This window comes from Ranitomeya imitator, chromosome 4 (assembly GCF_032444005.1).
Source record: "Ranitomeya imitator isolate aRanImi1 chromosome 4, aRanImi1.pri, whole genome shotgun sequence".
NCBI classification, from domain to species: domain Eukaryota; kingdom Metazoa; phylum Chordata; class Amphibia; order Anura; family Dendrobatidae; genus Ranitomeya; species Ranitomeya imitator.
Window position 1 is genome coordinate 232,829,168 of NC_091285.1, and position 13,973 is coordinate 232,843,140.

The following is a 13,973-nucleotide window of genomic DNA, read 5'->3' on the forward strand; positions in this document are numbered from 1 at the left end:
GGCCACGTCCAGGGAGGTTGGCTACAGTCCCATGGATCTTAAATTTCTGAATAATATGTGCAACAGAAGTCACAGGAACAACAAGTTGCTTCTAGATGGTCTTATAACTTTTACCTTTAACATGTGTGTCTTGTGTCTATAATTTTCTTTCTAATCTTCTGAGACAACTCTTTCCTTTGCTTCCTCTGGTCAATGTTGAGTGTGATACACACCATGTCACCAAACAGCACAGTGAGTTTCTGTAGCCCTATGGACACACCTTGATTTAACATGTCCCTTTTGTCACATTATTTTCAGGGGTACCATCATTTCTGTCCGGGCCTATTTTTTAAAAATTTTTGGAAGCAGGGTTGAAAAGCAATATCTGACTTTCATTTGTTCATTTTCATAGGTCTTTTATTTATTATTACTTTTGTCAGATTCAAGTTATTTCTGTGACCATTGTGGGTTTTTCTGTCATTAAACGAGGGGTACCAACAATTTTGACGACATGTGTATTTGGATTGATCAGACTTTGTTTCTTTTTTAATGTTTCTTCTTTTTTTGAGAATAGGTAGATTCAACCTTGTATGTTTTGTATTTTTTTTAGAACAATTTATATTATTTCTTTTAGAAATAAGTACATTTGTATTACTTTTTTTCTTAGTCTCCCTAGAAATCTTGAACTCTTGTACTATATACAACAGTATTAAAATATTGCAGTATATTGTGAATTTAGCTAAAAGCTGGACTGATGGGGGACTCATAAGTGCTAATAAGGATGCCCAATCAAAATTGTGTCACTTTAATGCTGATGTCAGAAAATAACAAAAGTGTAACCAAACAAAGATGTAGCCTGTGGTAAAAAGCCACATTTAATCAACTAGGGTTTTAACCCCTTCGTGACAGAGCCAATTTGATACTTAATGACCGAGCCAATTTTTGCAATTCTGACCACTGTCACTTTATGAGGTTATAATTCTGGAACGCTTCAACGGATCCCGCTGATTCTGAGATTGTTTTTTCGTGACATATTGTACTTCATGTTAGTGGTAACATTTCTTCGATATTACTTGCGATTATTTATGAAAAAAACGGAAATATGGCGAAAATTTTTAAAATTTTGCAATTTTCAAAATTTGTATTTTTATGCCCTTAAATCAGAGAGATATGTCACGAAAAATAGTTAATAAATAACATTTCCCACATGTCTACTTTACATCAGCACAATTTTGGAAACAAAATTTTTTTTTGTTAGGGAGTTATAAGGGTTAAAAGTTGACCAGCAATTTCTCATTTTTACAACACCATTTTTTTTAGGGACCACATCACATTTGCAGTCATTTTGAGGGGTCTATATGATAGAAAATAATGAAGTGTGACACCATTCTAAAAACTACACCCCTCAAGGTTCTCAAAACCACATTCAAGAAGTTTATTAACCCTTTACGTGCTTCACAGGAACTGAAACAATGTGGAAGGAAAAAATGAACATTTAACTTTTTTTTGCAAACATCTTAATTCAGAACCATTTTTTATATTTTCACAAGTGTAAAAACAGAAATGTAACCATAAATTTGTTATGCAATTTCTCCTGAATACGACAATACCCCATATGTGGGGGTAAACCACTTTTTGGGCGCACCGCAGAACTTAGAAGTGAAGGAGCGCCGTTTTACTTTTTCAATGTAGAATTGGCTGGAATTGAGATTGGATGCCATGTCGCGTTTGGAGAGCCCCTGATGTGCCTAAACAGTGGAAACCCCCCACAAGTGACACCATTTTGGAAACTAGACCCCTTAAGGAACTTATCTAGATGTGTGGCGAGCACTTTGAACCCCCGTGTGCTTCACAGAAGTTTATAACGTAGAGCCGTGAAAAAAAAAATTGCATTTTTTCTACAAAAATGATCTTTTTGCCCACAAATTTTTATTTTCACAAGGGTAACAGGAGAAATTAGACCACTAAAGTTGTTGAGAAATTTCTCCTGAGTACGTCGATACCCAATATGTGGGGGTAAACCACTGTTTGGGCGCACCGCAGAGCTTGGAAGAGAAAGAGTGTCGTTTTACTTTTTCAATGTAGAATTGGCTGGAATTGAGATCGGACGCCATGTCGCGTTTGGAGAGCCCCTGATGTGCCTAAACAGTAGAAATCCCCCACAAGTGACCCCATTTTGGAAACTAGACCCCCCATGGAACTTATCTAGATGTGTGGTGAGAACCTTGAATGCCCAAGTGCTTCACAGAAGTTTATAATGCAGAGTCGTGAAAATAAAAAATATTTTTTTTTTCCACAAAAAAGATTTTTTAGCCCCCCAAGTTTTTATTTTCACAAGGGTAACGAGAAATTGGACCCCAAAATTTGTTGTCCAATTTGTCCTGAGTATGCTGGTACCCCATATGTGGGGTAAACCACTGTTTGGGCGCACGGCAGAGCTCAGAAGGAAGGAGCGCCGTTTTGGACTGCAGACTTTGATAGAATGGTCTGCGGGTATTATGTTGCGTTTGCAGAGCCCCTGATGTACCTAACCAGTAGAAACCCTCCACATGTGACCCCATTTTGGAAACTACACCCCCCAAGGAACTTATCTAGATGTGTGGTGAGAACTTTGAAAGCCCAAGTGCTTCACAGAAGTTTAGAATGCAGAGTCGTGAAAATAAAAAATATTTTTTTTTCCACAAAAAAGATATTGTAGCCCCCAAGTTTTTATTTTCACAAGGGTAACAGGAGAAATTGGACTGCAATAGTTGTTGTCCAATTTATCCCGAGTACGCTGATGCGCCATATGTGGGGGTAAACCACTGTTTGGGCGCATGGCGGAGCTCGGAAGGGAAGGAGCGCCTTTTTGGAATGCAGACTTTGATAGAATGGTCTGTGGTCATTATGTTGCAATTGCAGAGCCCCTGATGTACCTAAACAGTAGTAACCCCACACAAGTGACCCCGTTTTGGAAACTAGACCCCCCAAGGAACTTATATAGATGTGTGGTGAGAACTTTGAATGCCCAAGTGCTTCACAGAAGTTTATAATGCAGTCATAAAAATATATATATATATATATATTTTTCCACAAAAAAGATTTTGTAGCCCCCAAGTTTTTATTTTCACAAGGGTAACAAGAGAAATTGGACCACTAAAGTTGTTGTCCAATTCATCCCGAGTACGCTGATGCCCCATATGTTGGGGTAACCCACTGTTTGGGCGCACGGCAGAGCTCAGAAGGGAGGGAGCACCATTTGACTTTTTGAGCGCAAAATTGGCTGTCGTGTTTGGAGACCCCCTGATGTACCTAAACAGTGGAAACCCCCCAATTCTAGCTCCAACCCTAACCCCAACACACCCCTAACCCTAATCCCAACCTGATCCATAATCCTAATCACTAACCCTAACCATAATCACAACCCTTACCCCAAAACAACCCTAATGTCAACCCTAACCATAACCCTAATCAAAACCCTAAATCCAACACACCCCTAATCCTAATATCAACCCTAATCCCAAACCTAACCCTAATCCCAAGCGTAACCCTAATGCCAACCCTAACCCTAATACAAACCCTAATCCAAACCCTAACCCTAATCCCAACTCTAACCCTAACTTTAGCCCCAAACCTAGCCCTAACTTTAGCCCCAACCCTAACCCTAGCCCTAAGCTACTTTCACACTTGCGTCGTTGCCGACGGATCGTGATGGATGGCCACACGTCGCGTCCGTCGTGCACTGGATCAGTTGTGTTTTGGCGGACCATCGGCACAAAAAAACGTTCAATGAAACTTTTTTTTGTACGTCGCATCCGCCATTTCTGACCGCGCATGCATGGCCGTAACTCCGCCCCCTCCTCCCCAGGACATAGATTAGGCAGCAGATGCGTTGAAAAACTAAAGCTGCTGCCCACGTTGTGCACAATTTTCACAACGTGCGTCGGTATGTCGGGCCGACGCATTGCGACGGCCCCGTACCGACGTAAGTGTGAAAGAAGCCTAACCCTAAATTTAGCCCCAACCCTAACCCTAAATTTAGCCCCAACCCTAACCCTAAATTTAGCCCCAACCCTAGCCCTAACCCTAGCCCTAACCCTAACCCTAACCCTAGCCCTAACCCTACCCCTAACCCTACCCCCACCCCTAACCCTACCCCTAACCCTACCCCTAACCCTACCCCTAATCCTACCCCTAACCCTACCCCTAACCCTAGCCCTAGCCCTACCCCTAACCCTACCCCTAACCCTACCCCTAACCCTACCCCTAACCCTACCCCTAACCCTAACCCTACTTTTAGCCCCAACTGCTGTTCTCCTGCCGGCCGGCAGATGGAGACAGATGGCGGGCGCACTGCGCATGCGCCCGCCATTTTCTTCTGCCGGCGGCTAGGAGGAGCAGCAAGAGGATCCAGGGACACAGGTGAGTATGATAGGGTCCCCAAATCCCCCTATTTCTCTGTCCTCTGATGTGCGATCACATCAGAGGACAGAGAATTACACTTTACTTTTTTTTTTTTTTTTTGCGGTCGCCGGTAAACAGTTAATTACCGGCGATCGCAAAACAGGGGTCGGTAAAACTGACCCCGATCATGCTCTTTGGGGTCTCGGCTACCCCCGGCAGCCGAGACCCCAAAGATTCTCGCGGGGCCGGCCGGCGGGCGCTCTGCGCATGCACCCGCCATTTTGAAGATGGCGGCGCCCACCGGGAGACACGAGGAGCACCGGGGGAGCTAGGTGAGTATTGGGGGGCTACCTGGGACCCCTTTTCTCTGTCCTCCGATGTGCGATCACATCGGAGGACAGAGAAATTAAAAAGAGATCGCGTTTTTTTTTTTTTTTTTTGCAAACGCAGGTAAACGGTTAATTACCGGCGATCGCAAATGCGGGGTGGGTTAAAAACCCCCCAATTCACGTTCTCTGGGGTCTCGGCTACCCCCGGCAGCCGAGACCCTGGAGAAAATCCGACTCTGGGGGGTGCTATTCACTTTTTCCACAGCGCCGTTAATTAACGGCGCTGTGGTTTAAGTACCCTTAGCGGCCGCCGTTAAAAGGCGTATCGGCAGTCGCTAAGGGGTTAAAGTAATGAAACAGTATGAGCATGTGAAAGAAAAGTATATAAGATACTTATAGAGTGGTAGTCAGTCTTTGTGTGCCCCATCACCCCAACGCAGATTTGTTGCTACTTCATCGGGGGGCACGTGATTTCCTGGACTTTCATCCCTGCTGTATATACAAAGTGGTGTTTCTTCTCTTTTCTTTTCTTTATTTTTTATTTTTGTTTTTTCCAGGCATTTTGTATGACTGAATTATTGTATTATTTTTCACAAATAATTATTTATATTGTCATGTATTTTGCACTTTATTTGGTCAGTCTGTTTGAAGCTTAGCAGCCTCTGTAGTTTAATTATCAATTTTTTAATTTTGTCTAATAAAATTTGATATTTAAGGATTATACTCTGAGCATTTAGTTCTTTTTTGGTTGCAGTTCTATTATTAAGTTGAGTTCTCTGTCCAAACAGTTTGACTCAGTTGGGGGCAATATTGTGTAAAATATTCTAAAATAGTATCAAGCACGCCACCGTTGGACACAGCAGTGAATGAATCTTGATATCTGGAGCAATAAATTACATGTTTCCAGTCTGATGGACAATCGTTTGGCAGATGCCTGGAGAATGCTATCTACGGGAATGCTAGTTGCATGTTATAAAATTTGTTGGGGAAGAATTAGTGGTATAGGCCTTTTATCAGTGTTTTCTCAAGGTTTTTTTTTAGAGAAGTGTATACCTCCAGCTTTGTGGGAATAGTATATTGAAGGTCCTTTTTTGTTCCAGCATGACGGTGCCTCAGTGCACAAAGCAAGTCCAAAGGCGTGGCTTGGCAAACTTGGTATAGTGAAGCTGGAGTGGTCTGCACAGAGTTCTGACCTCAACCCCGTCACTCACATTTGGGGTGAACTCTTATCGCGAATATCTTTTCCAATATCAGTGCCTGACATCACAATTGTTTTTAGGGAAGAGTTAATAGAATCTTGAAAGCTATGCTCATATATCTTGTGATAGACCTTCTTGGATGTGTGGAAGCTTTTGCAGCATCGAAAGGAGAACCGACCTCATATTAATGCCTTTCAACTTGCAATCAGAAATCAAGCAATTGCCTATAGGTACGATAGTCAGGTGTCCACATGCTTATGGCCATATAGGTTATTTCTCAAAGCTTTGATTGCAATATGATGCAAAATAGGATCAAATGAAAAGATTGGATTTAGGGAATAAGTGCTGGGATTTTTTTAGGGCATTATATTAATTTAGCGTTCCTTTAAGCCTTAATCCACTCTTCCACATTAAGCTTTCTCGAACGCCTTCTACTATACTATAGTAATGCTGAAAAAAAAATTTTTTTTCACTCCAATTTACAGTAATTCTGTATATGCAAAAGAGCTGTTTTTTTTCTCTTGAAATAAATTGAAAAAAAAAAATCAATTATTTCTGTGTAGGTAACGTTGGTAGTATCTACATAAAAGCATACCAGATATGCAGTGTTTACTGTGGCTTTGCTCTTAAACAACATTCTTCAAGTTGACGATACCAAGACATTGGTGAAGTATATGCCATCATTTCTACATTTCAGATGTAGCCTTGCATCCATTGGGTTTTCTAGATTTGATCTTAAAACATTCAGTACTTTATATATTTTGTTATCTTAACAAATTTTCAACTCTGACATAGTTATTGTCTTTGTCAGCCTACCATATGGTAGGCACAGTGGTCTCATTGTAATGTAATGTATGTTGTTTAACCTTTTCGTTGGATTGTTTCTTTTTCATTAATGTTTCATATCAAGTGCAGAAAGACCAGTATTAGTACCATATGCAATAGTGAGATTCCTGAAGGTGTGCCGGTTGTGTTTTACTTGTACAAATAGAGAAAAATAGGTACCCTGTAGAGGTCTAGCTTACAGAATCATTCTCATGCATAAACATATAGTCATTTTATCCTGACTATTGTCTTTTTATAGATCCATGCATTGGACAATTTTTTCACCCATAAAAAGGCAAAATAGTCCATACACATCCTATGAGAACTGATTTGGCTACGTGCGAGGCTCTGGAGTCCAGAGCCTTTGACCTAGCCAAATCAGTTCTCATACATTGCACTGTCGAGGGGCAATAGCACAAAACACCATGTCTCCAAATTGACATTCTTATTTGGCTTTATCCTAAGTCACATTTTAAGGCCCGTTAAAGAGTTGATAGTGACTTGTAGGATCGCTGCATATTATGGTGGAAAATAAGTATTTGGTCAGAAACAAACAATCAAGATTTCTGGCTCTCACAGACCTGTAACTTCTTCTTTAAGAGTCTACTCTTTCCTCCACTCATTACCTGTAGTAATGGCACCTGTTTAAACTTGTTATCAGTATAAAAAGACACCTGTGCACACCCTCAAACAGTCTGACTCCAAACTCCACTATGGTGAAGACCAAAGAGCTGTCAAAGGACACCAGAAACAAAATTGTAGCCCTGCACCAGGCTGGGAAGACTGAATCTGCAATAGCCAACCAGCTTGGAGTGAAGAAATCAACAGTGGGAGCAATAATTAGAAAATGGAAGACATACAAGACCACTGATAATCTCCCTCGATCTGGGGCTCCACGCAAAATCCCACCCCGTGGGGTCAGAATGATCACAAGAACGGTGAGCAAAAATCTCAGAACCACGCGGGGGGACCTAGTGAATGAACTGCAGAGAGCTGGGACCAATGTAACAAGGTCTACCATAAGTAACACACTACGCCACCATGGACTCAGATCCTGCAGTGCCAGACGTGTCCCACTGCTTAAGCCAGTACATGTCCGGGCCCGTCTGAAGTTTGCTAGAGAGCATTTGCATGATCCAGAGGAGTTTTGGGAGAATGTCCTATGGTCTGATGAAACCAAACTGGAACTGTTTGGTAGAAACACAACTTGTCGTGTTTGGAGGAAAAAGAATACTGAGTTGCATCCATCAAACACCATACCTACTGTAAAGCATGGTGGTGGAAACATCATGCTTTGGGGCTGTTTCTCTGCAAAGGGGCCAGGATGACTGATCCGGGTACATGAAAGAATGAATGGGGCCATGTATCGTGAGATTTTGAGTGCAAACCTCCTTCCATCAGCAAGGGCATTGAAGATGAAACGTGGCTGGGTCTTTCAACATGACAATGATCCAAAGCACACTGCCAGGGCAACGAAGGAGTGGCTTCGTAAGAAGCATTTCAAGGTCCTGGAGTGGCCTAGCCAGTCTCCAGATCTCAACCCTATAGAAAACCTTTGGAGGGAGTTGAAAGTCCGTGTTGCCAAGCGAAAAGCCAAAAACATCACTGCTCTAGCGGAGATCTGCATGGAGGAATGGGCCAACATACCAACAACAGTGTGTGGCAACCTTGTGAAGACTTACAGAAAACGTTTGACCTCTGTCATTGCCAACAAAGGATATATTACAAAGTATTGAGATGAAATTTTGTTTCTGACCAAATACTTATTTTCCACCATAATATGCAAATAAAATGTTAAAAAAACAGACAATGTGATTTTCTGGATTTTTTTTTCTCAGTTTGTCTCCCATAGTTGAGGTCTACCTATGATGTAAATTACAGACGCCTCTCATCTTTTTAAGTGGTGGAACTTGCACTATTGCTGACTGACTAAATACTTTTTTGCCCCACTGTATATATATATATATATATATATATATATATATATATATATATATATATTGTCTGGGTCAACAGATCCATGCAGTTGATAAGTTTAATTCTCTACGTGCAATTTACAAATCAAATGGTATTTTCTATTTTTTTTTAGTAATACCATTTATGTTTATTTACAGATTGTTGCATTAAGGGAACAAAATGCTCATATTCAGAGAAAGATGGTCACTGGGGAAGCGACGGATCAGGAGCCTATGGATGCAATGGAGCAAGGACAAAAGGTTCATGACAAGGTCAGCATAATAAATATATACTATATATTTATATATTTTTTTACAATGTAAACTAATCAACTAATTCATAGGTTACATCGGAATATTGTTTGAGTATTGGCACCATAATATTTATATTTCCAATATATCACATATAATACAATGATTCACCACAGTGTTAGACAAAAAATGACAGAAAATGACAATTATACCTCATGATCATACTGATAATCACACTGTAGATCAGCTCCTTTTCTATTGAATAGGTGAACATCGCCAGTTCTCTGCAACAGCCCCTACACACTGAGTTTACATCTAGCCGCTGATCTGGAATTCATCAATTTCATATACATGGGGTTGCTATGATGGTATATAAATGTAATCATTTTAATAGCATCTAATATACTTTGCTTTTCTAATTGACATGTTTATGATTCCTTCTTATTATCTGTGAATGAAAATATTCTTATTTGCATTTAATTTGAAAAATTGGTAATAACGCGGTCCTTTTATTTGTGACTGCCATTACAGTCTAAGGCCTGTCCCACACGTATAGATAATTCCGGTACCGGAAAAATCGGTACCGGAGTTGTCCGTGTGTCCGTGTGCTCACGTGGCACATCAGTGTGGCACACGTGCAGCAGCCGTGTGCCGACTGGGTACCACACGGACCGTGCAGGAGACAATGCTACAGTAAGCACTGTCCCCTGCTTTGGGTGCTGAATCCGGAATTCATTCCTTCTTCCCAGCAGGTTCACTGGAGAGAAAGAATGAAAAATCATTGTTTTTTTTATTTTTTTTGTTAAAATAAAGTTCCCGGTAATCTCCCCCCTCCCACCCCCTGTGCGCCTGCCCGCTGGCATTAAAATACTTACCCAGCTCCCTCGATGCTTCCTCTCAGCGTCGCTGCTTGTCCTGTATGAGCGGTCACGTGGTGCCGCTTATTACAGTGATGAATATGCGGCTCCACCCCTATGGGAGATGGAGCCTCATATTCATCACTGTAATGTGCGGCACCACGTGACCGCTCATACAGGAAGAGCTGCAACGCTGAGAAGAAGCATCGAGGGAGCTGGGTAAGTATTTTAATACCAGCGGGCGGGCGCACAGGGGTTGGGAGGGGGTTGGTTACAGGGAACTTTATTTACACCGCAAAAAAAAAAGATTTTTCATTCCTTCGCTCCAGCGAACGCTGCTGGAGAGAAGAAATGAATGGGGCTTCAGCACCACAAGCTGGGGAGACAGAGCTGTCTCCTGCACGGCACACGGACTGCACACGGACAGCATCCGTGTGCGGTACGTGTTTTACACGGACCCATTGACTTTAATGGGTCCGTGTGATCCGTGCGCTCCCACGAACACTGACATGTCTCCGTGTTTTTCAAACGGACACACGGTCTGTGAAAACACGCTGACATGTGCAGAGACACATTGATTTTAATGTGTCTACGTGAGTCAGTGTCTCCGGTACGTGAGGAAACTGTCACCTCACGTACCGGAGCCACTGACGTGTGAAACCGGCCTAAGCAATTTGATGTAAGCTAAAAACACCAAGAGTGGAGAACTGTCTCCTGTCCTGGACTTCAGGGTGATAGCTCTCATCTTTGTTGATATATTGTTTAAAGAAAAAATAAGAAGGGAAAAGAAAATCTGATCTTTATACTTATGTTGCGTTTTTTTGTGTTATGCTTTTATATCTTTCATATTGATGCTTGTAAACTGTTCCAACCCTCAACCCAACAGCTATGTCCAGCTATCGCCCAATATCGCTGCTCCCATTCGCTTCCAAACTCCTGGAGCAGCACGTCCACACTGAACTTTCCTCCCACCTCTCATCTACCCTGCTCTTTGACAATCTACAATCTGGTTTCCGCCCCCATCACTCGACTGAGACTGCCCTGACCAAAATCACTAATGACCTGCTTACAGCCAAAGCTAATGGACAATACTCTGTACTCTTCCTTCTAGACCTGTCCTCTGCTTTTGACACAGTTGACCACTGCCTCCTACTACAGATCCTCTCCTCCTTTAGCATCAAAGACCTCGCCCTTTCCTGGATCTCCTCATACCTTTCCAACCGCACATTCAGCGTCTCCCACTCCCACACTACCTCCTCATCCCACCCTCTCTCTGTTGGAGTCCCCCAAGGCTCTGTTCTAGGACCCTTACTCTTCTCAATCTACACACTTGGCCTGGGACAACTCATAAAGTCCCATGGATTCCTGTACCGCCTTTATGCTGATGACACTCAGATCTATCTTTCTGGACCAGACGTCACCTCTCTGCTGTCCAGAATCCCAGAGTGTCTATCAGCCATATCCTCCTTCTTCTCCTCTCGCTTTCTCAAACTCAATGTGGACAAATCTGAACTCATCATCTTTCCTCCATCTCATAGATCTTCCATACCTGACCTATCTATCGCAATTAACGACATCACGCTTTCCCCTGTACCGGAAGTCCGCTGCCTCGGAGTAACCCTTGACTCTGCCCTGTCCTTCAAACCGCACATCCAAGCACTCCCCACCTCCTGTCGCCTCCAGCTCAAAAATATCTCCAGAATCTGTTCTTTCCTCAACCGTCAATCTACTAAAATGCTTGTGCATGCCTTCATCATCTCCCGCCTTGAATACTGCAACATCCTTTTCTGTGGCCTTTCTGCGAACACCCTTGCACCTCTCCAGTCCGTCCTTAACTCTGCTGCCCAACTAATTAATCTCTCTCCTCGCTACTCCTCCGCTTCCCCACTCTGCAAAGCTCTTCACTGGCTCCCATTCCCTCAGCGTATCCAGTTCAAATTATTAATACTGACCTACAAAGCCATCCATAACCTGTCTCCTCCATATACCTCTGAACTAACCTCCCAATATCTTCCCTCATGTAATCTCTGATCCTCCCAAGACCTCCTTCTCTCTTCCACACATATCCGCTCTTCACCCAACCGCCTCCAAGACTTCTCCAGAATATCCCCCATCATCTGGAATTCTTTGCCCCAACACGTCCGACTATCAACCACATTCGGATCCTTCAGACGTAACCTGAAATCCCACTTCTTCAGGAAAGCCTACAGCCTGCACTGACCTCACTGCCTCCTCACCACTACTGAAGCTACGACCTCACCAACACCAGTGCTCCTACAACCCTCAACCTATTGTCTCCATCCCCACCATCCTGTAGAATGCAGGGTCCTCGCCCTCTATATCAGTCTGTCATTGTTAGTTTGCTTACTGTAAGTGATATTTGTAATTTGTATGTAACCCCTTCTCATGTACAGCACCATGGAATCAATGGTGCTATATAAATAAACTAGCTATTGAACCCGTTCTACACTCGGGTGGCGAGCATTTATATTGGTATATGGTCTTCATCCTGGTATGTGCTGCTCCATCCTGTGCCCACATCCTGTCATGTGCTGCTCCATCCTGTGTCCCCATCCTGTCATGAGCTGCTCCTTCCTGCGCCCCCATCCTGTCATGTGCTGCTCCATCCTGCGTCCCCATCCTGTCATGTGCTGCACCCATCCTGCGCCTCCATTCTGACATGTGCTGCACCCATCCTGCGCCTCCATTCTGTCATTTGCTGCTCCCATCCTGTGCCCCCGTTCTGTCATGTGCTGCTCCCATCCTGCGCCCCCATTCTGTCATGTGCTGCTTCCATCCTGCACCCCCGTTCTGTCATGCGCTGCTGCCATCCTGCGCCCCCGTTCTGTCATGTGCTGCTTCTATCCTGCGCCCCCGTTCTGTCATGTGCTGCTGCCATCCTGCACCCCCGTTCTGATATGTGCTGCTTCCATCCTGCACCCCTGTTCTGTCATGTGCTGCTGCCATCCTGCGCCCCCGTTCTGTCATGTGCTGCTCCCATCCTGCACCCCCGTTCTGTCATGTGCTGCTTCTATCCTGCACCCCCGTTCTGTCATGTGCTGCTGCCATCCTGCACCCCCATTCTGTCATGTGCTGCCCTATTCTGTCATGTGCTGCTCCCATCCTGCGCCCCCGTTCTGTCATGTGCTGCTCCCATCCTGCGCCACCGTTCTGTAATTTGCTGCTCCCATCCATATGCCCCATACGCTGCTCCATAAAGGTTTATGGCTCCCATAAGATGCTCCATAGTATATGCCCCCGTACACTGCTCCATAAAGGTTTATGGCCCCCATAAGATGCTCCATATTATATGCCCTGTACACTGCTCAATAAAGGTTTATGGCCCCCATAAGATGCTCCATAGTATATGCCCCCGTACACTGCTCCATAAAGCTTTATGGCCCCATAAGATGCTCCATAGTATATGCCCCGTACACTGCTCCATAAAGGTTTATGGCCCCCATAAGATTCTCCATAGTATATGCCCCGTATGCTGCTGCGATATATAAAAAAAATATCATACTCCCCTATGGTCGCTGGGCGCCGAGTGCTGGGGGGCCTGAGCATGGGGGAAAACCGGCGCGCTGTGGGGGTCAGGTGCCGGAGTCGCCGCTAGCTCAGGCCCCCGACACTTGCTATATTCACCTGGCCCTGATCCAGCGCTGCGTGCCGCTCCGTGTTCCGGGTCCTCTGGCTGTGACTGTTCAGTCAGAGGGCGGCGTGCATTAAGCACGTCATCGCGCCCTCTGAACTGTGAACGTTACAGGCAGAGGACCCGGAGGACAGAGCGGCGGGCAGCGCTGGAACAGGACTGGTGAATATAGCTCATACTCACCCTCCTGGCGCGTCCCTGCTATCCGTTGGAGATCGCGGTGTGTGTTCAGTGCTTACGCATACCGCGATCTCCTGGGAGCGTCACTCTGTGGGGTCCAGACCGCGCCGGCGCTTGCGCAGTCTATAAAGGCTTTGGACGGAGTGACGCTCCCAGCCTTATATTATAGATAATAATAACTGTCTGAATTGGGAATGCTGCGTTAAGCGGTAAATATTATGTCTGTTCTACAGCAATGAATGTACAATATATCGTAGGTAAGAGCCGGCAGCGTCTTAAGTGTAGTGATGGTTAATGCACATTTCATTTACAGATGCCCCTTGGGAAAGTTGCTATTTGATTGCCTGTGGGGCCTGGGAAGC

At 44.1% G+C, this 13,973-nt stretch overlaps 1 protein-coding gene across 11 annotated transcripts in view; it reads left to right on the top strand.

The window, feature by feature from the left end:
• PPFIA2 (PTPRF interacting protein alpha 2) overlaps window positions 1–13,973 on the top strand; it is a 570,637-nt gene that overhangs the window by 380,594 nt on the left and 176,070 nt on the right. For all 11 annotated transcript variants that reach the window (XM_069764416.1, XM_069764417.1, XM_069764412.1 and 8 more), the window contains one exon: window positions 8,830–8,943. In XM_069764416.1, the coding sequence (XP_069620517.1) occupies window positions 8,830–8,943 (114 nt within the window). The remainder of the gene's footprint in view (window positions 1–8,829; window positions 8,944–13,973) is intronic.